At 45.2% G+C, this 27,951-nt stretch overlaps 2 protein-coding genes across 2 annotated transcripts; one reads left to right on the top strand and one right to left on the bottom strand.

Annotated features, from left to right (window-relative positions):
- The first annotated feature begins 575 nt into the window (after positions 1–575).
- On the top strand, positions 576–9,448 carry RBM22 (RNA binding motif protein 22). The gene is made up of 11 exons (XM_081851470.1): positions 576–685; positions 1,413–1,466; positions 2,657–2,686; positions 3,132–3,264; positions 3,774–3,874; positions 3,990–4,162; positions 4,291–4,491; positions 4,660–4,824; positions 5,464–5,552; positions 7,798–7,932; positions 8,463–9,448. Exons 1-11 carry the CDS (start codon positions 632–634, stop codon positions 8,591–8,593), a joined length of 1,266 nt encoding a protein of 421 aa, XP_081707596.1. The 5' UTR covers positions 576–631; the 3' UTR covers positions 8,594–9,448.
- A 371-nt stretch (positions 9,449–9,819) lies between these two features.
- Positions 9,820–27,901, bottom strand: MYOZ3 (myozenin 3). Its single transcript, XM_081851480.1, has 7 exons — positions 27,710–27,901; positions 22,807–22,899; positions 21,727–21,884; positions 19,107–19,178; positions 18,075–18,222; positions 16,663–16,843; positions 9,820–12,495 (listed from the first exon to the last, which is right to left on the bottom strand). The coding sequence occupies exons 2-7, from the start codon at positions 22,889–22,891 to the stop codon at positions 12,327–12,329; spliced, it is 813 nt and encodes a 270-aa protein (XP_081707606.1). The 5' UTR covers positions 22,892–22,899; positions 27,710–27,901; the 3' UTR covers positions 9,820–12,326.
- Between the last annotated feature and the right edge of the window lie 50 nt (positions 27,902–27,951).

Genomic DNA, 27,951 nt, shown 5'->3' with positions numbered 1-27,951 from the left:
AGCTTTCTGACAGTAAGACAGTGGAACGGTCTCTCTTGGGTGGACTCTCCTTCATTGGAGGTTTTTAAGCATGTGCCATGTGCCATGGATGCTTTAGTTGATATTCCTGCATTGCAGGGGGTTGGACTAGATGACTCTTGGGGTCCCTTCGAACTCTATGATTCTATGACACAGCTCTACCTCTCACGTCTCGCTTCTACCCACTGGCCTGTGGGGGCTGTAACTGAGCACTTTCCCACTAGGCATTTCCTACTAAACACCACGGAGGGGGGTGGGACTAGATGACCCTCGTGGTCCCTTCCAACTCCACGATTTTATCATTCTATGGCTTCCAGACAGGCTGCAATCCTGTGCAAACAGGAGCAGGACACCTGTGACCTCTCAGTACAGCTGAGCTCTCTGGACACCGGCCATGCTGCCTTGGGTTGATGGGTTGATGGGAGAAAGAGGTCTCCCTCCCCCCCCAAAAAAAGCCCCCTCCCCCGGTCTGTAGGGCCACCGGTTCCCCGTTGCAAAGGTGGGGCGGGGCACTGCCACTCTACCCGTCTCTATCTCTATGGCGAGGTTACGTGTGGAGCGCTTCCGGCGTGCGGACAGTCTACTTCCGGGCGCCCCTGTTTGGCGTGCCAAGATGGCGACGTCTCTGGGATCCAACACGTATAATCGGCAGAACTGGGAGGATGCGGTAAATACTCCCCGGGGCCGGGTGGTTCCCTCGGGTGCCGGGGCGGGAAGGAGAAGGGTGCGGGGGGAGGTACTCGGGGCTCTTCAGTCTCCCGCGGGCGAGGGATCCGCTGCCGCCCGCCCGCCCGCCCAGTGAGGCGGCTGGGTTCCTGCTTCTTGCCGGGTCAAGGGAGTCCTGGGAGTCGGCAGCGAGAAGCCTCGTGCTAACCACCGAAGTCGATCCGATTTCCCACCTTGCAAAAGAGACGTTTTTGGGGAGAATGTAGCTTAGCGAAGCTAGTGAGGTGTTAACTGTTGCTGCGCAACAGTGCAGCATTGGGCGTGTGGGCTGTTCGCCTAATATGCCGAAGTGCAGTTAGGAGGATGTATTTAACTGCATGCTTTAAACGTGAGAACTCATTGCTGTGCTTTCTCTCACGGGCTGAAGAAACCAGGAGATTTGAGTTGCACTCATTTGTTCTCCTCTTGCCGTTTTTTGCTATTGTGACACAGCACTTAAAAATAAAGCTGATACTGTACACATAAGTAGCACCCAGCCCCAGAAGTGCCCGTGACACTGAATGCTTTACATCAGATCCATTTACTGATATTAGGAATGTCTGAGTTGTTCGTTCTCACATTCAATTGGAAACGTCCTGTTTATAGACATGTTTATAGACACCCTGTTTATGAATTCAGGGTTGGTGAAATGTGCTTGCAGTGAAATTATTTTCTTTCCTTCTGTGTAGGATTTCCCCATTTTGTGCCAGACATGTCTTGGAGAAAACCCCTATATTCGAATGGTATGTGTTTATTGTGGGCTATTACTAAAGATCAGCAGAATGAAACAAAGATAAGAGGATATTAACTTGCAGGGAACTTCCAATTCTGACTTCATTGTTATAAAGTATGTACTCTTTATGTGATGGATTTTGCTTCTAAGAAAATATGTTTTAGATTAAGGTATTGCTCTTGTGAATAGGGACGCGGGTGGCACTGTGGTCTAAACCACTGAGCCTAGGGCTTGCCGATCAGGAGGTCAGCGGTTCGAAAAACCACAACAGGGTGAGCTCCCGTTGCTCAGTCCCAGCTCCTGCCAACCTAGCAGTTTGAAAGCACATCGAAGTGCAAGTAGATAAACAGGTACCACTCTGGCGGGAAGGTAAATGGTGTTTCCGTGCGCTGCTCTGGTTCACCAGAAGCGGCTTAATCATGCTGGCCACATCACCCGGAAGTTGTTCCGACTCCCTCGGCCAGTAAAGTGAGATGAGCGCCGCAAACCCAGAGTTGTCAGCGACTGGACCTAATGGCCAGGGGTCCCTATTGTTCTTGTGTATTCACTTGCAAGAATAAGCAATTATTGTATTATAGTTTCCTTGGTAGAAGGTTATGCTAAATATATTGAGATGAATATCTTAGTAGGTATTTAGATCACTTGTTTGTCTGTGATTGGAAATTAAGCATTTATAAATCCTTTTAAAATCAGTTTGACTGATCATAGTGATGTGCCTCAATTTGTGTTTGCAGGCTCTCCATAAGAATCATTTTTCTCTGAAGTTATTCTTTACTAATGCTCAAATTTACACTCTGGTGTACATGCACAGCTGTTATGTAACCAGCCATTCCCACAAAGATTTAATGTAAGAAACATTTCCCTTTTGTGTATAAAAAACGACTACTTCCATTGAATCCCTGGCAGGCAGTATCCTTTATGCTTGGAAGGGAGATCAAGATAACATTTCTTGTAGAAATATGATTTTCAGTCTCTTTAGAAAGAGATGTGAGGTCAGAGGTTTTTGCATATTCTTATCAGAGAAAGTGTGAATTCTCTTCTGTTCCCTAGGACAGTCTGAGCAGATAAAGTAACATTCAGTACAGTTAACATATATTGTGGAGATAATTTGTAGGAGTTGACAAGGTAAACTGGATTTCAAAAGGCATATAATCTTGGGATACAGTTATTTTTTCTAACATGTATTTTCCTTTATTTTAGACCAAAGAGAAATATGGAAAAGAATGCAAGGTATGTTTGTCATTCAAAAGAGAGTATGTTACAGTGACATAATTTTAAAGGGTTGTTGTATTACTGGTAGAAATATTTCCTGACAATTTAGTGTCACAGCAATAAAGGATAAGCATTAAATCTTACTCATGCAGTTTAGTTTAGTTTAGTTTAGTTTAGTTCAATTCACTTCAATGGTGTCAATAGAACATGTATACAACAGTGTTGCTAGATCTACACAGCAAAACGTATCATTCATTTCCACAATGGAATAATGGAGAACAGCAAAAATATCATTGCCTAAAAAGGACTAAACACACTGCAATCAGTTCCCATCCTCATTGAGTCTTCCAATAATTACTTCCCTTGTTTTGAGTTTATGTAGTGTTGACAACTGAAAGTGCACTAGTCATGTGTTCTTCTATAGTTAGATAGGCTGCTACATGTTAATGCAATCTTGTCTCAGATCTGTGCTAGGCCATTCACAGTATTTCGTTGGTGCCCGGGTGTACGGATGCGCTTTAAGAAGACAGAAGTGTGCCAAACATGCAGCAAGCTGAAAAATGTTTGTCAGACCTGCCTTCTTGACCTGGAGTATGGTGTGTAGCTATCATTTAACTGTACTGTGCAAATACAAAATTAACATATTGTTGCCGAGTATAGAATGTTGTTGTTGTTAAAATTTTATATCCTGTTCTTCATCTCAAAGGATCCTGGAATGCTGAGTGATACAAAATTTAAACATCTAAAATCAATTTCAGTACAAAAACAGATTGTATATGGACTCCCCTTCCACATTTGGGCCTGCATGGCACATACTAGTGCTATTCCCTCTGCTTGGAGAGTCTGAATTTAGCATCAGCTTTCCAAAGCTAGGCAGTCATTGCTGACATTTTTTAATAGTGGAGATGAAGTTGAAATTGTCTCTTGCAGTATGTGCTCAGCCTGCTTCTCTTAAGGGAAATAACTGGACAGAGGTCCATGGTTTTAGTCCATGATCTACTTTCAAATGCTCTCAAACTATTTGCTTAAATACTTTGCTTATAACGTTTGTGGTCATTATTGTTTTGCTTTTATATTAATTTTGTGTTTCCCCATTATATATTAGGTTTGCCTATTCAGGTTCGAGATGCTGGACTCTCGCTTAAAGATGATATGCCCAAGTCGGATGTTAACAAAGAGTATTACACCCAAAATATGGAAAGAGAGGTGAAGTAATGTTTCTTGTGTAATTAGTGGCGTTAAAGTAAATGAACCAGATCACTAAGACATGTGTTTTCCACCTGGTTTTATTGTGTACATCCCTGTTTCTCTGCTTTTGTAGATCATGAACTCTGATGGCACCCGACCTGTTGGTGCTTTAGGAAAGGCAACGTCTACCAGTGACATGTTGTTGAAACTGGCTCGGACCACACCTTACTATAAACGCAACCGTCCACATATCTGTTCATTCTGGGTGAAAGGAGAGTGTAAAAGAGGAGAAGAATGTCCCTACAGGTATAATTATGGTGAAATAGTAAACTTTATCAAGAAAGCAGATGGCTGAGTAATTAAAAGGTTAGACGAGACAGGTGAAATTGGCACTTAACAACAAATGTCATGAAATATTGCTCTTGAATCCTTAGACATGAGAAACCTACAGATCCAGATGATCCGCTTGCAGATCAGAATATCAAAGATCGTTACTATGGAATTAATGATCCTGTGGCTGACAAGCTTCTCAAACGAGCTTCCACAATGCCTCGTTTGGACCCACCTGACGACAAGACAATTACAACGCTGTATGTAGGTGGCCTGGGTGACACCATCACTGAGACTGACCTTAGGTAAGTGCATTTTTGGATCTACTTCAGGCTTGGCAGTGTTGGTTGCATGTCTTTTGGTATGTCTGCACAATAAGCTTTGAGGTTGTGGAGTGTATTAGGTTTGAAGCATCTTAGACTTCAGGAATGTGAAAAGGGGCATTTCTTTATTGGAATATGTTTCCTCCTCAGGAATCACTTCTATCAGTTTGGTGAGATCCGGACAATAACTGTTGTGCAGAGGCAACAGTGTGCATTTATCCAGTTTGCTACCCGACAAGCTGCAGAAGTGGCAGCAGAGAAGTCCTTCAACAAGCTCATTGTCAATGGTCGCAGGCTTAATGTGAAATGGGGCAGGTGAGTGATAAGGAAATCAAGTGATGGCAACATGTATTTTTCTTTCAGAGATTCTGCCTTGACAGTTTCTGCAGTTAGCTGAGAGCACCATCTTGCTTATTCTCCAAGCTGAACTCGTGCAGCTTCTCATAGAGTTATGACACTTCTAAGAAAGCTACCCGGTTCTCTTCCTATCTATACAGTGAGGGGGGAAAGTATTTGATCCCCTGCTAAATTTGCCCGTTTGCCCTCTGATGAAGAAATGACCAGTCCATAATTTTAATGGTAGGTTTATTGTAGCTGTGAGAGACAGAAGAAGAACAACAACAGGAAAACCCCCAGAAACCCAGAAGACAAAAGTCAGAGATTGATGTGCATTTGATCCCCTAACAACCAGCCAGATGTCAGGCTACTTGGTATCTTCACTCTATGTAACAAGCTGAGATTAGAAGCAGCTACTGTAAGGGAGAGGTCTTACCTGTAATCCCAGCTCGTTACAGTACGTGTACAAAAGACACCTTTCGACAGAAGCAATCAATTCAGCAGATTCCAAAGTAGTCACCATGACCAAGACCAAAGAGCTGTTTTTAAAATCTGGAAGTCCAGCATCCACCAAGCTTAATACTTGACCATAGTTCAAATGCTTTGATTTGGTTTCAGGTCTCAAGCAGCCAGAGGAAAAGAAAAGGAAAGAGAAGGAATCACAGAATCCGGTATAAAACTGGAGCCAGTGCCGGGATTACCTGGAGGTAAGGAAAGTGCTCCTTGTTCAGAAACATGGGTTTTCTGACATTCTAGACAAGGTGAATTGTAGAAAAATTGCTCTTCTTGTTCTGTTTATTTGGAAAACAGGGGCGCAATAAACATTTTTATTCTGAGAGGTTAAGAAGGTCTCATTTTGAAGTTGGCGTAGCTAGAGACTGGCTGAATTAGGACTAGAGCAGTGTTTCCCAACCGGTGTTCCGCGGCACACTAGTGTGCCGCGAGAGTTGCCGGGTGTGCCGTGGGTGGGAGGCGGGCGAGTCGGGCTGCTTTAGCCCCGTGCGTTCTCTCCCAGCTGGAGAGGTGACGCACGCCTATGGCAGGAGCCTCCATAGGCGCGCGTCACCTCTCCAGCCGGGAGAGCACGCACGGGGCTAAAGCAGCCCCCCGCGACCCTCTCCCCGCTGGAGAGGTGACGCGCGCCTATGGCAGGAGCCTCCATAGGCGCGCGTCACCTCTCCAGCCGGGAGAGCACGCACGGGGCTAAAGCAGCCCCCCGCGACCCTCTCCCCGCTGGAGAGGTGACACGCGCCTATGGCAGGAGCCTCCATAGGCGCGCGTCACCTCTCCAGCTGGGAGAGCACGCACGGGGCTAAAGCAGCCCCCCGCGACCCTCTCCCCGCTGGAGAGGTGACGTGCGCCTATGGCAGGAGCCTCCATAGGCGCGCGTCACCTCTCCAGCTGGGAGAGCACGCACGGGGCTAAAACGCAACCGTCTCCCGGCTGGAGACGCGGGGCTGGGGCGGGGGAAGCCCGAGCTTCCCCCTCCCCCAGAACGGGACCCAGAGCTCTGGGAGCTTGCGGGGCTGGGGGAGGAGGAAGCCCTCCGCCAGCCTCCAAACCATGTTGGGAGTCAGCGGGTGGGCGCGCTACGCCTCTCCCGCTGTCTCCCGAGTTTGCGGGGCTGGCGACGGGGAGGAGCAGGCTTCTCCCCCCGCCAGCCTTCTAGCCAAGTCGGGGGACAGCGGGAAGGGCGCGCTACGCCTCTCCCGCTGTCGCCCGATTTTGCGGGGCTGGCGACGGGGAAAAGCAGGCTTCTCCCCCCCCCCCCCGCCAGCCTTCTAACCAAGTCGGGGGACAGCGGGATGGCGGCGTTCCTTCGGAGGACGCCCGTGCTCCGCGCTGGTGTTGGCCAGCCTTGCGCACCCGGGGGATCTCCCCCCAGGAGCGCAAGGCTTGCAGGCGGCGCAGAGCACGGGGCGCCCTTCAGAGGACGCCCCGTGCTCCGCGCTGTGTTGGCAAGCCTTGCGCACTGGGGGGGCGCGTGGGGCGCCCTGAAACAGTGGGTTCCCCATGCTGCGGACTGTAGCCTGCCGCCCGATGCGCGGGGCGCCCTGAAGCAGAGCGCCCCTCGCGCCAGGCAGACATGGGCCAGCCCCACAAGCTCGGGGGACAGTGGGGAGGCGCAGCACCGCCATCCCACTGTTCCCCGACCTGGTTTTTGGGGGGGAAATAAAGGAAAAAAAATTTTCCTTTATTTCCCCCCCCCCCCAAAAAACGTAGGTGCGTCCTATGGGACGGAGCGTCCTAAAAATACGGTACTTACTATTTCATAATAAAGTAATTATAAAATACCGGTACTTTCTTTGTGTTTATTTGATGCCTATTAAAGAGAGTTACTTTATATATAGTCAATATAGGCACAGAGTTAATTTTTTAAACATTTTCTAATGGTGGTGTGCCTCGAGATTTTTTTCATGAAACAAGTGTGCCTTTGCCCAAAAAAGGTTGGGAAACACTGGACTAGAGAAGGAAACTGTGCTTACGAGAGAGTCTGTGAATAAGTTTATCAGCAGGGAGGGAGGTAAAAACTAAAGGTAAAGGACCCCTGGATGGATGGAGGGAGTTAAATTATACTTTAAGGCAGAAATGAGGAAGCTGTGGTCTTCCAAATGTTGTTGGGCTCTAGCACCCATCAGCCCCAGCCAGCACAGCTAATGGGGCAAGGATGATGGGAGTTGTAGTCCAAGAACATCTAGTGCCTTGCAGATTTCTCCCTCCTGCTTTAAAGGTTGGGTGGTTGAGCTTATTTGAAATCTAATAATATAGGCCTTGGCAAGATGAGGCATTTGATTTAGAGTCAGGTAGCTTTGATAGGGAAGGAAATTCCTTTACTGAACCTATAAGAACAATAATAGACATTGAGAAAATGGACAGCAGTAGTGCTCCATGGACTTGGGTTGCTCTCGTCTGCTGAAAAAAGTTGACATCAAAGCTTTTGTGTCCCCACAGCTCTTCCTCCTCCTCCTGCAGCAGAAGAGGAGGCAGCCTCTGCAAACTACTTCAACCTACCTCCCAGTGGCCCTCCAGCTGTGGTGAACATTGCCCTGCCACCCCCGCCTGGCATTGCTCCACCACCACCCCCAGGTAATTTTCCTTTGTTTTCTGGGGAAATATGTGGCAGAATGTCTTGTCTTTGCATCTATGGATCTACTTTCTATTGCTTAGTTAATCTCTAGGACAGGTATAGGCAAACCTGGCCCTCCAGAACATCTTTTATTGGTATTCACTTAAAGAGAAGGCTAGTTGAGCGTGTTTGCTTCTTTATTCATCCCGCTCAACTTTATCATGGCATTTAGCAACAGAGAAGCGATTGCTTGTGAAGCAACATTGTGGGAAATGTAATTGTGGGGTCAGACTATTTTTCTATGGAAGATTTGCAGCCCAGTCTTGTGCTTGATTGCTAGGAAACAGCCCACAGAGTGCCATGTGGCTTACCCAAGCAAAATGGATTAAAAAAACAAATAATAAAAAAAAGAAAGAAATTGTGTTAAAGACAACAAAATCAAGGTATCTGACATTAATTAAAGGAGTATGTCAGGTGCCAGTCACAAATTTTCTCTTACCTATAAAAGCTTTGATCAAGTGTCAAAGATTGTCTGTCCTCTTTTCCGCAGGTTTTGGGCCACACATGTTTCATGCGATGGGTCCTCCACCTCCTTTCATGAGAGCTCCGGGTCCTATCCATTATCCTTCTCAAGATCCACAGAGAATGGGTGCCCATGCCGGGAAGCACAACAGCCCCTAACATCGCAAGATCATTCTCATTGTTTATTTTCTTCTTCTTCTTTGTTTTTTTTTAATGGAACTTTACGTTGGTAGCATACCACATTCAGTTACAATGTGCAGGAAACAAAATATCTCTCCTTCATAGTCACACGGCCCTGGTTCAGTCCAGCTGTGTTACACAAACAAAAAACCAGATCACTTGTATAACCAAAGAACTTGATACAAGTATTTTGAGGAAACAGTGGCTTCTTTTTTTTAAATGACCTAGAGGAATTTTAATTGTAGTAGAACTACAAATCCCATCAGCGTTTTCAATTTTGGATACTTTCAAATAAACTAGTCTTTGGCAACAAAACGAGACACCCTCCTTTAAGACAGTTTGGTAATCCCCAGTGGAAACTACCCAACATTGTTCAGAATGGCCTGGAAAGCCCTTCAGTAGTAATCTGTTTGAATGTCAAATTACTGTGTTGCCATTAAAACTAGATTCAAGTTTCTCTTGGCACTGAGCTGGAATGGAAAGATACAGGGAGGTCATAGACTATAATGAGGGGCATATGGATGCTGTGCCACTTTCTATTCAACACTGTTTCCCATCATTCATGATTCTGTCTGTGATGCATGCTACCAAAATGTTGAGGCGGCGGCATTGCATGCTTGTTAAACCTCTGTTAAAGGGGTTGGTGACTCTTTGAGTTGTGACTTACGTGGCCTTCATGTCCATTTGCTACTGAAACTAGTCTGGTTTATTTCCTAACGCAACACTTGATTACTGATGGCTCTTTTAGATATGTGTTTTCGGTATTTACCCTGTACCATCTGTTTTTCTGCATCAAGTCTGTCATGTGTCCTAGTAAAGAGAATCATATTTTTACCTATGTCCAAGTCTTATTACCTTGTGTGCATTTTTTTTTTAAAGAAAATACAGCACTTTGCAGGTTCACTCAGTGATATCTGGAATTTGCTTCCAGAGGCAGTTGTGTAAAAGAAATGGATTTGGCATTGCTTAGTGTTTGCCTCATTTACTAAAAGGATGGAATATAAAAGTGACTGATGAACATTTGCACAAATGCATGTTGATTTTTTAGGCCCCCACACTGGTGTGAAACTGCAGGTGGTATGCTATTTATCAAAAGTGCCCAAGTCCTTATTGAAGCAATTTGAATGCTTTAACAAATTCTAAAATGACATCAGAGATGAATCTCAAATATTGAAGTGTTTTACCAAATAACCAAGCAACAAGCATTTTAAAATATAGTTCATTTTATTTTCCCACATATTTCCAAATGTAAACATCACTTCCAGTTCATAAATTTAGAACTATTCCTTCACTGACAAGGATTTTGTAACAAATAATAGTCTGATATTTCTACCTATTAAATTGCCTATATGCTGTGTTATGGGAGCTGGAATGGAAAGTCTACTCTCGATGTTTGGAATAGCTGTTGAAGTGCCCCCTTTGGTAGGAATTCACTTTTAAGTTCCGTTTTAAAGAGTCCTTCTGACAGCTAATGTTCTTAATATTACATTTATTTTACATGTTGTAGCCCCTCAATCACTAACAACAATCTAAGAAAAACTGCCTAGTTTAATAGCCACATAAATACCAATAATTTAAAAATTACACAGGAGTTCCACAAAGCTGAATAAACAAAATAATAATAGCAGCAGCAGCTATAAATTAATGAAAGTTGATATTTAAATGAAAACTCTCCTATTACTGCTGGTATGTTCTCATCTATTCCAAGATCTGGAATATGTAGGTCTGCTTTATAAAATGCCTGTAACAATACAGGCAGAGTAGAAAACCCAGGACAGTGTGATCAGACCAGTGGCGCCCACTCACGGTCCATTTTGGGAACTGTATTAGTAACAAACAGGTCAGTTCAGTGGCAATCCTTTTTCCTGTTTTAATTTCAGTCCCTTTTTCCTGTTTTATTTCCAGTTTGTGGGTAGGGAGAACTTAAGTTGCAATCCTAGAATGCTGTTTACATGCAATTTCCATTGAAATGGCAAGCATTAATTTACCACCCTGCTTCCCCCCCTCCTTGAGTCCATTTCCCACTAATTTCTCTAATCCTTAAGTTCAAATTTAAATATTTTATATTAATGGGCTTCTTAGACTTCACATATCCTGCTACATAGTTAATGAGGCTAAATAGCGAGAACTAAACTTTGTGTTGCTTTCCGCAAGAGCTAATGGGAAGAGCTCCTCTCATCAGATGGCAGAGTTGGCTCTCTCAGCGCTAGTTCATTAGCACCATGGTGATGTTGTATTTAGGTTCCATAGCAAACTGCTACTGTGTCCCTGCAACCTAATTTGTCTTGGGCCTTAAAGATATGACTCATCCCTCCCTGTTCTCAAGTTAGATGTTGGGTCTTGTCTCGAATGCAAAAAACTATCTGCAAATAGCTTCTTGGACAAGCGAAAAATGAAGTTAGAAGACAGCTTTCAAATCTTTATTGCTATTACCTATATATTAATGTGATTTTTATTGTTACAGCATCTTACTTTGATGGCACCCCATAGAAAATTTTGGGGTGGTATTTGACACAAACTTGGCATCCAGACTTGTTTTTCTCTTTAGACCAAAGGAAATATAACTCATCTGAACTTGAATGTAGCTTCATGCTTCTCAGAAGGAAATAGGTTCACTTTCCTGAACAAACTAGGTTCCTTTTGAGAGTTAAGCAGCAACCTGACATCTTGGCTTTTGCAGTTCTGGGCTTGGTAGAAGGCCTCACTTCACTGTAGGATCCTTTCAAAAACATAAGAAATCCCAATATGAAGTGGGTTGCAGGCCGTGCTTGTACAGTTAAATCGTACAGTAAAAGCCCTAGGCAGGAGCTTGTGAAGAACGCATGTAATAGTAACAAGCATAACCTACTATTCCAACTTTGCCTTGTGTGTGAGTACGGTATCTATTCTATGCTAGAGAGATTCCCTTTTAGCAGGTATATACAGTCGTGGGAAAAACAAAGTGCACCTCCTTTTAATTAGGGGTTTTTACATATCAGGACATAATAGCAATCATTTGTCCCTTAACTGGTCTTAAAATTAGGTAAATGCAACCTCAGATGCACAACAACACATGATATATCGTGCCATGATTTATTTAACAGAAATGAAGTCAAGATGGAGAAATCATGTGTGAAAAGCTAAGTCTACCCTTACTGTTTCCATAAGAATTAAGAAGCTAAGTAGCAGACAGGGGCTGTTAATCAAATGTCATTGCTTAATTGATGATCAGCATGTGTGCCCACCTCTATAAAAGGTGAATTTTTAGCAGTTTGCTGGTCTGGAGCATTCAGGTGTGTTTTAACACAATGTCAAGGAAGAAAGAGCGATCCTCAATGAACTGAAGCAATGTTGTAAAGAAGAATGGGCCAAAATTCCTCCACAATGATGTGTGAGAGATAAAGTCCTACAGAAAACAATTGCTTTGTGTTATTGCTGCTAAAGGTGCTTCTACGAGCTACTGAATCACAAGGTTTACTTCATTTTTTACACATGGCTTTTCCATTTTGGCTTTATTTCTGTTAAATCATGACATAGTGTAATATGTCATGTGTTGTTGTTCATCTGAGATTGTATTTACCAAATTTTAAGACCTGCTAAGGAACAGATGATTGTTACATCTTCGTGTGTAAAACCACAGAATTCAAAAAGGGTGCTTTCTTTCTTTTCCCCATGATTAGGAGGCTAGCATGCATTGGCTTTGGAAAAAGTCAGGCAGCAGCACTGTAGCAAGTTACAGATCTTCAGATTCTGGCATCGCCTGTATCCAGCCCCGAGGTGCTCTGTTGAAGCTGGGCCTGTTTAACATGAGTTCCAAGCTGCTCATGTCTGATGGGGCTTCATTCATCTCATACCCAAGGATCACATCATTCAGTAATGGTCCGCCAAATGGGGTTGGGGTCCTGCGGGTACAAAAAGAGAAGGCTGTAGTGTGTAGCACACATTCAGTCTTAAGTGGGGAAGAGATTGCGGTATGTGTTGGTCCTCCGTGGTCATGTATTATTAAATTTATTCTCTACCCTTCGCCAGCAGGTCCCAAGGTGGGTTAACAGCAATTTAAAATTCAGAAATTAAAAACAAGTTAAAGCAAATTACATTCAGAAGAATAGTGTGGGTCCTGACAATCTGTAGTGGTCATGGCGATCGTTTTATCTAGAATTTTAAGATGTTAAAGACTAGCATTTATTCAAGTGTATTATGCAAACAAAAATGTTGTGTAAAACTCAGAGCCAGTTTATTTATTTTCACTTGCAACAGGGCAGTAAAAACTGAAAATCTGGGTGTATCTGAGAAAATAAATCAGTGTTGTTGGCACTGAAATGAAAGTAATTTTCAAGTCAAAAGGTTCTAAGTTGGAATGCTAAAGAGAAGCTTAACCAGAAGAAAATATTTTTTCCAGTATATATATTTTTTCAAAGATCCATCTTGGCACCTAGGCTGCCTTTGAAGACAGCCTTGACATAGTACCCCATGGTGCACTGCCCACTAGGCAGATCCCAATTGCAGCCTTCACTTCATTTACCTATCAATAGGCAGCCATTTTTATTTCCCATAATACTTCCTGATGTAGCATTCCTCCAGGGCAATGTGGGAAATTAAAATGAGTGCAGGCTGCTCCTGTCAATAGAGAAGCCTGCATACCAAATGCTGATTCTGTGTCCTCTTGGTCCCCTAATGGCCATGGTGGGTTTTGTTTTAAACATACAATAAATAATAATTTTCTTTTAAAAATTTTCCTTGCCTTTCAGTCAGGTTATTTGCCTTGAAACATTTGTTTTCTTGAATTGGTTTCTGGCAAGTCATAATCACTGAAACATTCAAATGAAGGCGTGGTAAGCACTGGATTCAATTGGTATACAGTGCTACTAAGGGTTCATTTAAAACATCGGAGAGAGGAAGAAACCAGGCAGCTATGTCTGTTTAGCATATATGAATGTATTTCTGCTACAGGGCCAGAAATAAACAGAAACATGAGCAGTAACCAAAACTAAAAGAGTAAGTCTTTGGAACAGTTCCCTGGTCCAACATATGTTAAAGATATTGAGACGCAGGAAGATTCTGTTTTTAAAAAAGACGTTGCAAGACAGTAATGGGAGCAGGGCTGGCCCAGGACATTTTGGCACCTGAGGCAAATCACAGAATGGTGCCTCCCTCCCTGCCAGGGTAGAAGGGGTAAGTGAAGATCTACATCAGGAACTAGAGGAGGAATAAATATCTACATCCAAATCTGCTGTCCCTGTGGATCCTGCCGCCCAAAGCAGTCGCCTCACCTTGCCTCCGGGGTGGGCCGGCCCTCACTGGGAGTGATGAAGACTAGTTGGGCATGGTTTCAGCAAGAATTTTTTTATTTAGATGTGAAGAGGCTATGAATTATGCTTTGGCACATACACTGCAGATGATGAAGTTTTGAAAGTTGCCAATTAGCAGCTGATGAAGACAAAAATACGAGTGGCACCTTGACTGCATTGTGTGGATCTCTAAGATTAAAGTTGGTGACTGTTTTCATTTGCAAAGCTGTGGGTGGAATTGGATGTGGCAAGAGGTTTCCTGGTTTATGCCGGGGCAAGGTCATCAGGGGAGCTGTGGACAAGGTAACAGCAGCAGTATTTCTGGTGCTGGTAGCCAGGGAAAGGGTCTGAATGGGACAGATTGTGGTCAGGGAAGGAGTGAAGTAGGTCAGCCAAAGATCCGCTGGGTCATAACCTGGGCTAGCAGTTGAGGAGGAGCCCAGTGTCGACTACTCTGTTGTACCAGCTTGGAGCTAGCACAAGAAAAACAAAGACAAATACCCCCTCTTTTCTGTCCTGGCTTGCAGGTGGGAAGCCTACATCAATCCATTCCTATCCAACGAATCCTTGGTTAGGAGTTAGGATTGCTTTATAGAATCAAGTTGGCGGCACTGTTAAAACTGGGAAGTCTAACTTGCAAATTATTGCCTTATGAGTTGTGGAAAATTTTCTGCCATGAACGTGATAGGTTTCATTTAATTTCTGTTGCCAGTGTGGCTACCATATGGATTAAATGGATTAAAACTGTGCTATCAAATCAGAGTATTTCCCCTAGACCTAACAGCATTGCCCTCTTGAATCTTTTCTTATAATATATACCCCCGCAAGTGAAAGACAGCAGTCAGCTAGTGCGTTAAGGAAAAGTGCCACTGTTCAAGTACGCGTGGAAGCTACACTTTCAGTGCCAGGAGTTAGGGGTGCTTGAAGCATTAAATCTTAATTAATTCATACATGAAATAGCTTTTTAGATAATGATGTACGGATTGAAATTGAGCTCCACAACAGATTTCACACTTCTCCAAATGTCAGAACACAGTTCTCGGCAATTTAAGCATATCAAAATATAGATTTACATATGACTTTGAGAAAAAATATATATTTAGATACGTAATTAAAATAACCTTTTCAGTGTTGTCATTTTTTAATTTGCAGATTAATGCAGAAAGGAAACAGAACAGAACTCTTGGTTAAAAGCATGTGAGAGTGGCATGGGATGTAAACAGAATCCTCACTTGATTCCTCTTCCTCCAGTTCCAGTGACACAATGATGTAGGAGACTTACCAGTACAATTTCAAAGTTCTGTTACTAGCAGTTGGGAACAAATTCATAAGCCCAATCATCAGTGAGCCCCAAGTCCTAAAGCATTTTTTTATACTTACTTTGTATCCCTGCAGAATGGGACTTCTGGAAAAACACTTGCAAGAAGAAGGATGCAAATGCGTTAATAGCTCCACCCACATGCCCTCCAGCTAAGTCCTGGAAGTGATACCAGACTCCAGAGCAAAGCCCTACCTCAAACAATAGCTATCAACTTTTCTCTTTTGTTGCGAGGAATCCTATTCGGAATAAGGGAATTTCCCTTTAAAAAAGGAAAACGTTGACAGCTATGCCTCAAACCAAGCACTGCCTAGGGCAGGCGTGTCCAAAGTCCATTTCAGGGGCCTAATCCAGCCTGCCAGTTGGTGTAATCCGGCCACTGGGGTAAAATCCTAAAAAACACCTCAACAACATCAATCCTAAAAAAAGGTCAACAACTTTGGTTGGCCCTTTGGTCCTCACAGCCCTTCACTTCACCACTGGCCTAGGGCAAGGTGAGGGAATCTAGCCCTCCAGAGGATGCTGGACTACAACTCCTATCATTCCTGACCGTTGGCCATGCTGGCTGGGGCTGACAGGATGTGAAGTTCAGCAACATCTGGAGGGCCACAGGCTCCCCATCCCTAGTTGATGGCGATGGGGGTTGTCCTGCACTTTTCTGAAAAGTTGGTTTATGATTATATGCTAGATTTTCTGGGGCCATCTTCCAACATTTTCATACCATAAGCCATGATGAACTGAAAATATTAACTTGTGAGAATTTTCCACAAGGTAATGAATGGCAAAGCAGTGGCACATGCAAGCATGTCTTCTACACAATTGCTGTTACTTTAACAGTCCTATATTAACTACTGCTAGTGAGCCATGGTGCTGGAAGGGTTGCCTGCCTAACAGAAGAACATCTTGAGACGCCAGCAGCGCTGCAGCTAGGGATGCAATTTAAGGCCAAAGCCTGTGGCCCTGCAGCACTCCTAAATGACCACCCAGAGAGTGGCAGCAACAAACAGATCCTGCATCAGCCCCTTGGGTGGAACAGACCTGCCTCCAGTCACCACAGCATCCTTTCTTTATTTTGTTTTTAATTCTAGTCAGCGGGAGGCAGGAATGTTCATGGCTGCAGGTGCTCGTTTTATTATTTTAAACTTACAAAATATATTATCCCATTCTTTCCACAATGAAACAGTGCTTATTCCCAAATAAATGGGAGGAATTCAATCTTGTGCTAAGGGAATTGTTCCACCAGGGCAAGCGTTTTGGCTTGACAGACAGAACAATCACCCCTCTATTCCCCCTGCGTACAGTTCTACAGGTTTTTCTGACACACACTCTAATTTCAGGGGTTGTTTGTTGTGGGGCATAATCAGCCATGAATGCTGATTGCATAATCCGCCATGAATGCTGATTAAACTTTATGCTGAACATCCCAGCTCAAAATCCCACACAGAAATTGAATGAGGCCTTACCTATTGAAGCTCCTGACATCAAAACTATTCACTTTTCTGGGAGGTTCAGGCAAACGGGTCTCATGGTCTACCTGGTAGTCCTCGCTGCTAAGGAACTCCCGCCAGGGGGACTGGTAGCCTTTGGGTATGGCTGTCCTGTTGAACTTCTCTGGTGGTACACCAGTTAGAGGTCCAGAATAGCCTGTGGTTCAGAATGACACATTCAATGAAAACATCTTAAGTACGATGGCAGAGAAACCTGAAGTATCTGGTTTCAGAGGTCTTGTTCCTAGCAGAAACTAGAACAGATGATGTGAAAGAGCAGGCTGTTTCCAGATTTCGGAGGCATTCAACAATATGGCCCTCCTGTCCTTAGTAGAGGATCTGCATGGCATCTAGAAGGTCCCATGATCAATCGCAGCATCTCCAAGTAGAGCTAGGAGAAAACTCTGCCTGAAACCAGGGAGAGCTGCTGCCACTCGGTGTACTGAGCTAGTAGTGGGTCAGTAGAAGGCAGCTTCTCCTTGCCTTGGCATGTCCTGTCCTGCTTTTTGTAGATGTGCAGTTCACACACACACACACACACACACACACAGGCAGCACTGGCTCCTTCCCCAGTCATTTTGACAAGCAGGGTGGCCGCATCAAAGGCCAGTTGCCATCCTTAGAAGCTCCCTCTTCCTTCCCCTGCCTTTCTGTATTTAATGAAGGACACCAGCTTGTCTCTGATTCAGCTGTCCTCTGCATCAGTCTGCTTAGAGGGAACGGGTATTGAGATGTCTCGTCAGACATCTCAAGGAACGTTGCTGGTGAAGTGAAGTTCCCGAAACTACAACTAACCTGGAACTAAATCTTGACTCCACCTGCGGTCAGGTACAAATGGCACCTGCTGATGCTAAGGGAGATTAAGAACAAAACAAAACAAAACTATAACAGTGTCAAGGGCTCAAGGGAATGTTTGAGATAGCTCTGGAGTGGGGCTTAACCTGGCAGCAACTAGGATCCTTCCAACGACTGCTGTTACCATTATTTGGACATTTATTGACATTAATGAAATTTAGGAAGCTGCCATGGTCCACCTAGCTCAGTATTGTCCCCACAGTCTCTCCAGGGTTTCATACAGGGATTTTTTTCCAGCCCGTTTTCAAATTCTGGGATTGAACCTGGGACCTCAAAGCAGGTGCTCTACCAGACTTGTAGAAGACATCTGAAGGCAGCCCAGTTTAGGGAAGCTTTTAATATTTGATGCAGTATTGTATTTTAATATTTTGTTGGAAGCCGCCCAGAGTGGCTGGGGAAACCCAGCCAGATGGGTGGGGTATAAATAATAAATTGTTGTTGTTGTTGTTATCATCATTAAACTGCCTACTTGCACTCTTGCTTTTGTGCTGAATAAGAGTTCTGGTCCCAGTGGTGCTGTGCCTAGATCATACCTGGAGCGATGGCATTGGGATTCAGGGCTTTGCTCATCCGCAAGACTTTGTTTGTTTTCTTTGGCACTTTGGGAGGTGTCGCCTTTCCTGAGGCTGCTTCGTGAAGTCCAGCCTGGTAGTTCTCCTTCCCTTCGGCATTATGGATAGACTAGCAGACAAAGGGAAACAGGCATAGGCTCCAAGATGTTTTCTGTCACCAGAAAGGTCTCCTCACCATGCTTTCAAGACTGAGGTAGGCATGGAAATTCAGACAGAAGCAGAATGATAAAAGGGGAGTGGAAGAAGGCCAACCAGGCCCCTGGTTGGATGAGCTTTTTTTAATTCACCATTGAGGAAAATAATTTTGCTTGAAGGAAATAGAACACATCTTGCTGCTTCTGTGAATGGACCACAGTCCAAAACTGCCTGAATGCTTTCCAGTGCTTCCACCTCCTGCTACCCAAGTGCCATGTATTCTACAATGGGATTGTTAGAAACTAGCATATCCACACTACAGTCTTATATTGGTTTCAGAGTACAGAGCTTCCCCCAAAGACTCTTGGTGGGCTGAGGCTTCTTGTTAGAAAGCCCTATCCTACCCCTCACAGAACTACAATTCTAAGAATTCCTTGGGAAGAGGCAATGATAATTATACCAGTTGGTCTGTAGTGTAGGTTCCCTTTCTCAGAAGAAAGGTACCAACAAATTTCACTTTTCAAGCTGTGCAAGATATTGAAACCTAATCAGCAAGCACTGAGAGCTACGCTTCCATCACATGCTACATAAATGACAGGACATGCAGATCAGGTACATATTTGGGTGCATGCATGAAGACAGTTACACTGCCCCCACTGAAATATTAACTTGGAATAGTTAGTGAGTCTGCTCCCTATCAGGGAAATGGGTGACTATGGGAAAGAAGTCCAAATGACATAGGTTCAGGGTGAATCTGCCTCAGTGTGTCACTTTTTGGCTTCTCCAGGTCTCATGATGGACCCTAAACTCTAGCCTAAGCAAGTGAGATCTTCCCCATGCAGCAGTCATGCACACTACCTGTCCTTCTGACATGCCAACTCCATCGTAATTAGCGTGTGAGCCTCCTCCTCCTTCAGAAGCATTTGAGATCTTGCAAAGAGAGCAAGGAAAATAATATTAATACAAGACATGGGCAAGGGCCATGGAGAAGCCCTAAGGCTGAGAGAATGCAGACACTAGTAGATTAAAGCTAAATATGGCCTCCTGTTAGAATTGGCAGTCCTGCAGCTTATTCTGCAGTGGTTCATAATTTTGCCTTTGCATTGTATGCCCATTCCCATAGCAAATATGGTGGCCTCAGTTGTGAACCTATTTTAGAAGATGGGGTGTGTGTGTGAGAAGTGGTTTGTCAAATGCATACTATATGAGCCAGGTGATTTAACTTAAAAAGACTACTAGAGAATATATGTGTAGGTTAAATGCTGGGATGACTAGATGTGCTCCAGCTACTCACGGACAGAGGTGTTAACAGTTAAATTACTTTAGGAATGAGTTAAAGAAAAGCCGTCAAAGACATTTACTGTCAAAGGCAGTTATTTGGCCTTAATGTAGCCGCTATATAAATGAAGAAGATCACAGGCCCACCACCCAACTGATTGTGCCTGTATAATTAGAAAATGGGGACTTTTTCCAATGTGAATGCATTCAGCTCTAAGTCTCTGATACTGACTTTTGCTGAGCAAAAGAGACTGCAAAGCATGGCACCGACTCCTCGAGCAGGCCCTGTTCAGGGGCCTGATCTCTTAAACACTCAGTTTGGGCAGTGGCGGCAGCAGCAAAATGAGGGGGGTGAAAGGGAGAGAGGGAAATGCACAATGCTGTTGTGGGCACAGCCCCATGATCTAGCAGGGGTGTAAATTGTCCCCTCACCATCATTTGGTGAGCAGGCAGGTAGCAATAAAGTCCTCCTCCTCAGTTGATCCACAACTGAGAAAGTGAGGAGGGAACTGTGTATCTGCCTGCCTCTATTATATGTACCGTATGTGCTGTGCGTGTGTGCCTGTGAGAGAACGACACGCCAGGACATGTGACCCTTGGAGGATTGACTAAGAGTGACTGTGGCCCTCTGGCCCAAATAAGTTAGGCACCCTTTTTCTGGAAGATTCATGTCACAGCACAACAGCTGGTGCAATAAACTTACAACTGGGTTGCATCCAATGCTGGTCCTACTCAGAGTAAACCCACTGAGGTCAATAGACATGGCTATTTTGGGGTCATTAATTCCAACGGAACTGCTGTGAGCAGCATGCAGTTGCATACAGCCCACTAATTCATTTTATTAGCCCATCGAATAGCATGTGAACAGAGATAAGTCGGTAATTGTTTAGACCAGGAGGGGTATTGCTGGCCAAGGAGAGGGTCAGAGGTGACTGCCTGCCTGCCTGCCTGCAAGATGATCTTGTCCATGCATTGAGTGCATGACCACCATGGCAAATCTTGCATGCCTTGTGAAGCTCAAAGGACAGAGGATGACCTGAGAGCAGAAGTGGCTTGACATCTTATTCTGTCTGTCATCAGTAGGAGCAGACATGCCTTGGCATCTGTTCTCAAGGCACCCTCTAATAGCTCCTAGGTGTTTAGTTGTTAAAGCCTTTCCCCCTAAACGGTTTAGGATAAGGCTTTTTGGAAGATTGCCTTCTCCCACACTGCACATCCACTGAGACTTTGCTTCATGTCGTGTGGCACAACCCAGTTTGCCCCCATCTTACTGACATTTTTGGCACATGTTTTGTTTCCTCTTATCTTTAGTTTGGTTTCTCTCCCCTCCTTTTATGGCTTTATGATCTGGCTGCCAATGCTTAGTTCTTGCTTGTTTTTACACTATTATTGGCTGTTGCTTTTAATCAGCAGTAGACAACCTCTGGTCCATGGGCCTCATTAAGCCTGGCAGGGGTTCCAGTTTGGCCCATGAGACTGTTTTCCCCAAGCTATGCCCAATCTCAAATATAATCTCAGGGTGAGGCTCTGATTGGCAGCCCCTAAAAGCCCCTTGCAAGCACTGACAATCAACTAATGAGTGGTGCCTGCAAAACTTTGTGCCTGGGCCAGAGCAAACCATCAGCTGACTGGTGGTGCTTGCAGAGGCACAGGCCCACCTGATATCACCACAACATCACATGAAGTGCTTTTCCTGTGTACGGGTGCTTGCAAAGCCCTGTTCCTCTGCCGATGCCGTTTGATTTCAAACTGTGTGGGCAAATGAAAATGCTTCTCACAGCTGATGGCTGGATCCAGCTCCCTGACCTTGCTTTTAACTGATGTTCCATGGACTATCTTGGGAAATGCTAGTGGGGCAGAAAAGTAGTGTGCAGATATTTCAATGAATAAAAACAAACAGGTGGAAAATAGAGGCGAGGATGGCATGGAGGCCGTGGATGAAGATGGAACATAGCTTACCCACTACACTTGATGCCAAGCAACAGGATTTAAGAGGCCTGCCATTCCCCCTACCCATCTCAGCAACCTAACTGGGAAGGATTCGCTTTCTCATTCTTAGGCAGTCAGGGATCCATGGTTGAGAAACAAGAGTCCATTTGGTCAGCACTGCTGCCTCCCTTGCTGCACCTGTTGCTGTGGACCCAAAGGTTGTTCTCACAGAGCTTCCTGCCTCTTCCCTCAGGATGGAAACACAACTCACAATTCTGTAGCCCGAAGGATGCTCCAGCACAAAGTTCTGCACTCTCCTCTGCCTCTTCTGGTACAGCCTGGAGCCCTTGTTGATTGGCAGGGAGAGCTCCTCCATCATCAGATCCTGAGGAATGCTCACCTTCTTTCCTAAATCGAGCTCCACCAGAGCTGAGAAAAACAGGCGTATGTCACATGGAGGCAGCGGAAAGGCTTTAATTTACAAAACACTGGTTGTAAATTAATTAAAGGTGCCCTAATGTAAGGCGGGGAAGTGAGGCAGCTCATGCTGGAGGGGAGAGAGGAGAGGGGGAAGGAGGTGTTGGAGAGCAAATCTGCATCTGCCCCATGTGTCCTGCCCTGCCCACTCCCCTCACCTGCCCCCAACTCCCCTCACCTGCCCCCAACACTCCTCAGGCATGATGGAGAGCAGTACTGAAGTGGTCAGCTTCAGTCTATGGAATGGGGGCACCATTTTGTCCTTCACCTCAGAAAGGTTGTTTACTGAGCTATGAGAAGAGCCATCTAGGCTCCACTTAGGCGAGGCTATAGAGGAGGAGGAGTTGGAGTGAGTGAAGGCATCTGCAGCTGAGCTAGTCTCCCAGTGCCAGTGGAAGGACACAAGAACTAAAATCCCCCTTCTGGTAACTGGGCATGCTGACAGGAAGGTGGTATCTTGGTGGTATCCCTACTGTCAAAAAAGCACTTAAATTGTTTGTTCTTTGGGTGGGTGAGAGGTATGAACCGGCCTGGGATCTGCTGGAGCCTTAGCCAGTCTCATTGCCCTTTGTGTGACATTGGGCCTAACCTGGAAACAATCACGGAGCCAGCCTGGAGCTGACGGAGGGATCCAGCCCTATTGTCCTGTTCCCGCTGCTACAGCCACCATGAGCTGCTGGCTATGAACGCAGTGGTGGATCCACCTCTCCTTAAAGCCCCACTGGCAGGGGGCAGGGGCAGTCTGCTTGGGACTGCAGCCTTTGCCTTTGTGAGCTAGAGGCTGTAAACGAAAAGCCCAGTGAAAACACGCCAATGCACGAATCCTGTGAAGGTCAGCAACCTCTGAAGATGATGGCAGTTGAGGACAGCTTACCTTCTCCATCTGTGAGCTCCCCCATAATGGTCTGGACCCGTTTCCTCGGCTCTCTGCTGTGATCTGAATGAAGGAGGGGGAACATTTTCTTGACTGCAAAGGAAAGCAAGAGTTTATCAGTCTCCATACAAGCTTCATTAACATTTAGAGGGGGATCCAAAATTTTGGGGTCACACGTTAACGAAGCTATTCACACACATCTCTCGTGTGTGTTGTTGTTTCTACCTAGTATTGCCTAACAACTGGCCCTACTTGGGATGTTTGTCTTTGTAAATTTGCTCTTTCTTCTGAATGTGAAAATGCTGGAAATGTTGCCACTGTCCTGGGCATGAAGCCAAATACATTTGTGCAATAATAACAAATGTGCAAGTGGATGAGAGACTAAAACTGGCTTTCTAGGTTATAGAAATGAGCAGTGAGTCATTTGAAGGACAAAACGTTTTAAGACCTTTCTGCCATTCAAAGCTGTTGTGACCGTGGAATGGGCTGCCTTGGAAGTTTTAAAACAGAGTTTGGATGGTCATCTGTCATGGATGCTTTAGCTGTGATTCCTGCATTGGAGGGGGTTAGACTTGATGACCCTTGGGGGTCCCTTCCAACTCTACAATTTTATGATTCTATTTTATTTCACCCGTTTTTAGAAACAGCCCATTCATCCGGCTTGCTCTCTCCATACTTTGAATTTTAATCCAGTTATGAAGCATTCAAAGCCCTAGAAAGAACTGAACTTTGCTCTTGGAGGTGGGGACCTAGTTGTCTGCAGGGGACTTGCCCCCCTTCCTTTCTCTGGTATCCATTGAAGAAGGGCTGTGGCTCAGTGGTAGAGCATCTGCTTTGCATGCAGAAGGTCCCAGGTTCAATCCCTGGCATTTCCAGGCAGGGCTGGCAATGTCCCCTGTCTGAAATCCTGGGGAGCCGGGGCCAGTCAGTGTAGCTACATGGATCAATGACCTGAGTCAGGAGCATAGGAACCTGCCTTCTGCTATCTCTTTTGTGACCCAAACAGATCTTGTCTCTCTAACAGTTTGGGGACAGGTTGGGGTACATTTGTAACAATTTGACTGATAAAATAAGCTCGGTATACAAGGTCGTCTCCTGAAACGTCTCGGTTCCAGAACCAAACTGCAATTAATGGTTATATTCATTTGGTCTGTATCATTATGCAGAATTATTCTCACTTAGGCAAGAAAAGGAGCCTTGTTTTTAATGCCCTTGGGTTGTAAACAAATGACCTTGAGGATAAAAAATAAATAAAAAGCTTGAGCTCAAGCTTTTTGAATTGAGCACATTACAGTGAGCAAAGTTCAGCTTCTCTGAACTACATAGTTCATGTAGGGCTGTGTGTTCCTCCTCCGTGCTGCTAGAGAGACTTCCCTATATCAGCAGCAACTATTTTAAGTTACTGACCTGGGAGGATTGGGAGATGTAACCCTGATCCTTGGTCCGTGAAGGATGGAAGCAGGCAGGCAGGCAGGCATGGATTTCTGACATGATGATCTCATGGGAGTTGGACAAAAGTACTTAGCCCTGAGATTTCAAAGGGCCTAATATTGCTAGGAGTTAAGCTGTGCAAGTACACAACCATCAGGTCTCCAACATCATGAGCAACCTTGGTTTTATGAACAATGGGGTGGCAATCCTAAGCCCTTTTAGCTGGGCATAAGCCCCATAGAATTCAATACAAGTTACTATTGGCAAGGTTAGGACTGTGGTGTTTTAAGGCATCATCCATTATACACCCACTTCAGCTGGCATCATTTTGCAAGCATGCCACTGGCATAAACAGATATGCTCTGGAGGGTGGGGGGTGGCATTCCTGTCATTGCAGCATGGCTGAAAAAAATTGCTTGTAGATTATCTCCAAACCTGGCTCTCGGATACTGAGTTTGTGCCATGTATATTCACCAGGCAATGAGTCAGAATTCAGGATGGAAATGCAATTGCCATCATTGCCGGTTGCAGAATCATGCTCTCACTTCCTTATTACTGCTTCCTGAAATCCTTTCACCATTAGCTCTCTTATCCTTTAATCCATTTAGCAGGTCTGAAATGTTAACAGGTCTCACATATCTACTATGTATTTTTTTAAAATTTCTCCATCTATTTTCTATGCAGTTGGTCACCTCATACAATACAGTGGTACCTCAGGTTACATACTGTCAGGGACTCAAGAGCGGGAGCACAGGGAAGGGAGGAGATGGAGAGCGAGGGGGAGCAATCCGACGGCAGCGTAGGAGAAGATGACAGTAGCCCGAGAGATTCCATGAGCCTCTCCAGCGAATTGGAAGATTCACAGAAGGGGGCGCCGGTGGCCAGGGCAAGGGGGGCCCCAAGGGGGACACTCCAGAAACAAGGGGCCAGCGGGGACTCCCAGAGCAGCAGTTGGAGATCAGGACCAGCTTCCCCACCAGAGCGTAGTGGGGGGGAGGAGTCCCAGGTATCGGGGCCAGCGTATTCACCACCAGCGAGAGAAGATGAGTCAGGGTTGACCACGCCTCCATCGGAGAGCCAGGGAACGGTCAAGAGGAAGGTTGCCGGCTGGGCGCGCGCGCCAAGTTCAAATGTACAGGCGAGCGGCACAGCAGGTAGCCCAGATAGGGAACCAGGTCCTAAAGCCCGCCGGAGGGAGGGGCAAGAATCAGGGGAATCAGCGTCAGAAGAGTCCAGAAAGGGTGAAACCCCAGCGGGCAGGGGGGCCCAGAGGAGGAAGGAGCTAAGGAAGAGGTGGAGCAAGGCTAGAGTCTTAAACTGGTGTGGAAGGGGAGGAGATTCAGACGGAGCTTCGCCGGTCTAGGGTTTAAGACGTAGAGCTGCGCGCTACGGCTTTGAAATGGAAACTGAACTTCAATAAAGACTTTTGTACATAACGACAGCCTGGCATTGGTCCTCTGTGAGCTGGGACCTAGGGGCAGCTCTGACACATACGCTTCAGGTTACAGACTCCGCTAACCCAGAAATAGTACCTCGGGTTAAGAACTTTGCTTCAGGATGAGAACAGAAATCGCACGGCGGCGGCAGGAGGCCCCATTAGCTAAAGTGGTGCTTCAGGTTAAGAACAGTTTCAGGTTATGAACAGACCTCCAGAACGAATTAAGTTCTTAACCTAAGGTACCACTGTATTATAACCATACTTCACCTGATGGAGGCTGAGATCAAGGGGCAGGTTTTTTGTCTGGATATGGACATAATTGGATGCAGTTTTGATCAAGATGGTGGAATTAGCCTTTCAAAACTGCACAGATTTTTTTGGTTTCTTAGAATTATCAAGCAGCACCAGGTATGAGGCGACTAGTCTGATATAAGCAACCTGGACTTGGGGAAGTTGACAGGATATAAATGTAAGAAAATACACACATATTCCTGCCTTTTCCACTGTCCTTCTCCATTCATCTCCTCCTACTCTTTACCTTTCATGAGCCTCGGAGTCAACCCAAATAGAAGAGTTGTTTAATTAATCAAGCAACAATTGCAATCCTGAACATGCCTGTTCACATAACAAAGTCCTGCTGAATGCTACAGGGCCAGCTCCCTGGTAAGCAACCATAGGATTGCAGCCTACAATGCCAGCAAAGTGTTCAGACTAATTTTGCATTGACCTGCCATCCAGCTATCACTTAGACACACTGGCAATTTCTTCAGTCTTGAACGTGGCCTGCATCTAAAAATGTGATGTGGAATCCATAAATGATGATAGTAGGAAATTGAACTTTGTGGTCACATCCTCCCTTATTTGAGAAATGCACAGACAATGTTGGCTGGGTGAGAGAATTTACTTCCCCCTTGCTAGTTCCAAGCTTCGGCATATATAACATCCCTCTTTCTTGTCCTGTTTTCAGGCCAAGCCTCTGGCTGCAGGCTGGAGCAAGTCACATTATGCCCCGTAATTCAAGAACCAGAATTGTTTGGCAAATTTAAATGGCTTTACCTCCCAATAGGAAGCCTTTTAACCATCCTATGTTACTTACTGCCACAGGACAGTCCAAAGAGAGACACACTGTGACATCTGCAGAGCGCATTAGAAACTGGAAAGCTAATTATCGCTTAGCCGACGGAGCTAATGTTACAGAGGCAAGGGCTATGTATTGCATGGCCTGACGAGATTGCCAGCTTGGACTGGGAGCACATTTCCATGCTTTTGCTCTGTGGGGGCATTCAGCATTCTTCCATTGCAATTTTGTGTTGGACAGGGTCTCCTAGAGCAAATGGTTAGTCCCGATCATAGTCTTATGATTTCCTGTGCCAGAAGCCATTTTCCTTTATGGACTGAGCAAACACCCATCAACTCATGTTCTGGGGCTAAGTGCTAATATTTGCCCTGTGGACATTAAGCTGGGCTGCCTAGCCATTACAAAGAGTGTTTTCTATATGGATACACTGAACAGCCACTAAATCTCCCTTTCCCCTTCTTCTGCCCTCCTGTCTAAGTGACCTTGCAGTAATGATGCCTCATCTAGCATGCTCCGTAGCATGGGTTATCTGCTACCCACTTTGTGTCCTTGGGGAACAAGCTTTCGCACTTATGGCGCCCCAGTTGTATCAGAGAAACATCACATGGCACTAGAAAACAGATCTAACGCCCTTTCATGCAGTAGGGATGGATTTGCCATCATGTACATGCTCTCTGCTGCTTTCCCACATCAACAGCTGCTGGAACATCTCCTGCTTATTAAAGCCCCAAATCTGCATTTTAGAAGGGGGAAGGAGAATGTCCCAAGTTTCAACTCTACAAGGATCTTTCTGTGCAAGATATACTTGGTGCATAGTCCTCAATAATATAGATATTATCCAAGTCACTAGAAGACATTGTCCAGATTACCAACATTTTTCCTCTGACGTTTCCTCACAGCAGCCTCTCCCTTCTAGCTAACTACCCCTTGAGTCCAGAGAAAAGATTCCCCCATACCTGCTTGAGCCCTTCCTCAGACCATAAAGCCCTGTGGTGAAGTCTTGAGATGGCAGACACTTCCCAGGTGAGGATTACAGCCCAGTTTGAGTTTCCTCGACCCCTTTCCTCGCCCAAGAGCGTTCCAGCTGTCCCAGGTCTTGCCCCCTTGTGTCTTTTTCGATCTCCTGCCGCCGAGATGCCAAGACCCTAATCCTCGTTACATCAGACATTTATTTCTGGCTGAGAAAAGGGGTGTGGTC

Source organism: Podarcis erhardii (genome assembly GCF_964252035.2).
Source record: "Podarcis erhardii genome assembly, chromosome: 2".
Classification (NCBI taxonomy): domain Eukaryota; kingdom Metazoa; phylum Chordata; class Lepidosauria; order Squamata; family Lacertidae; genus Podarcis; species Podarcis erhardii.
Note: the sequence above shows the minus strand (reverse complement) of the source record. Positions and strands in the feature narration are given on the sequence as shown.

Bases quoted from the DNA above. Each gene is read 5' to 3' on its own strand.
- RBM22 (XM_081851470.1), top strand. From the start codon at position 632: ATGGCGACGTCTCTGGGATCCAACACGTATAATCGGCAGAACTGGGAG. The intron at 3,265-3,773 runs GTGTGTAGCTAT...ATTATATATTAG, and splicing joins CCTTCTTGACCTGGAGTATG to GTTTGCCTATTCAGGTTCGA. The intron at 7,933-8,462 runs GTAATTTTCCTT...TCTTTTCCGCAG, and splicing joins TGCTCCACCACCACCCCCAG to GTTTTGGGCCACACATGTTT.
- MYOZ3 (XM_081851480.1), bottom strand. From the start codon at position 22,891: ATGTTCCCCCTCCTTCATTCAGATCACAGCAGAGAGCCGAGGAAACGG. The intron at 18,223-19,106 runs GTAGTGTGCATG...TTTGTCTGCTAG, and splicing joins TTGGCATGTCAGAAGGACAG to TCTATCCATAATGCCGAAGG. The intron at 12,496-16,662 runs GTAAGGCCTCAT...TTGTACCCGCAG, and splicing joins GATGTCAGGAGCTTCAATAG to GACCCCAACCCCATTTGGCG.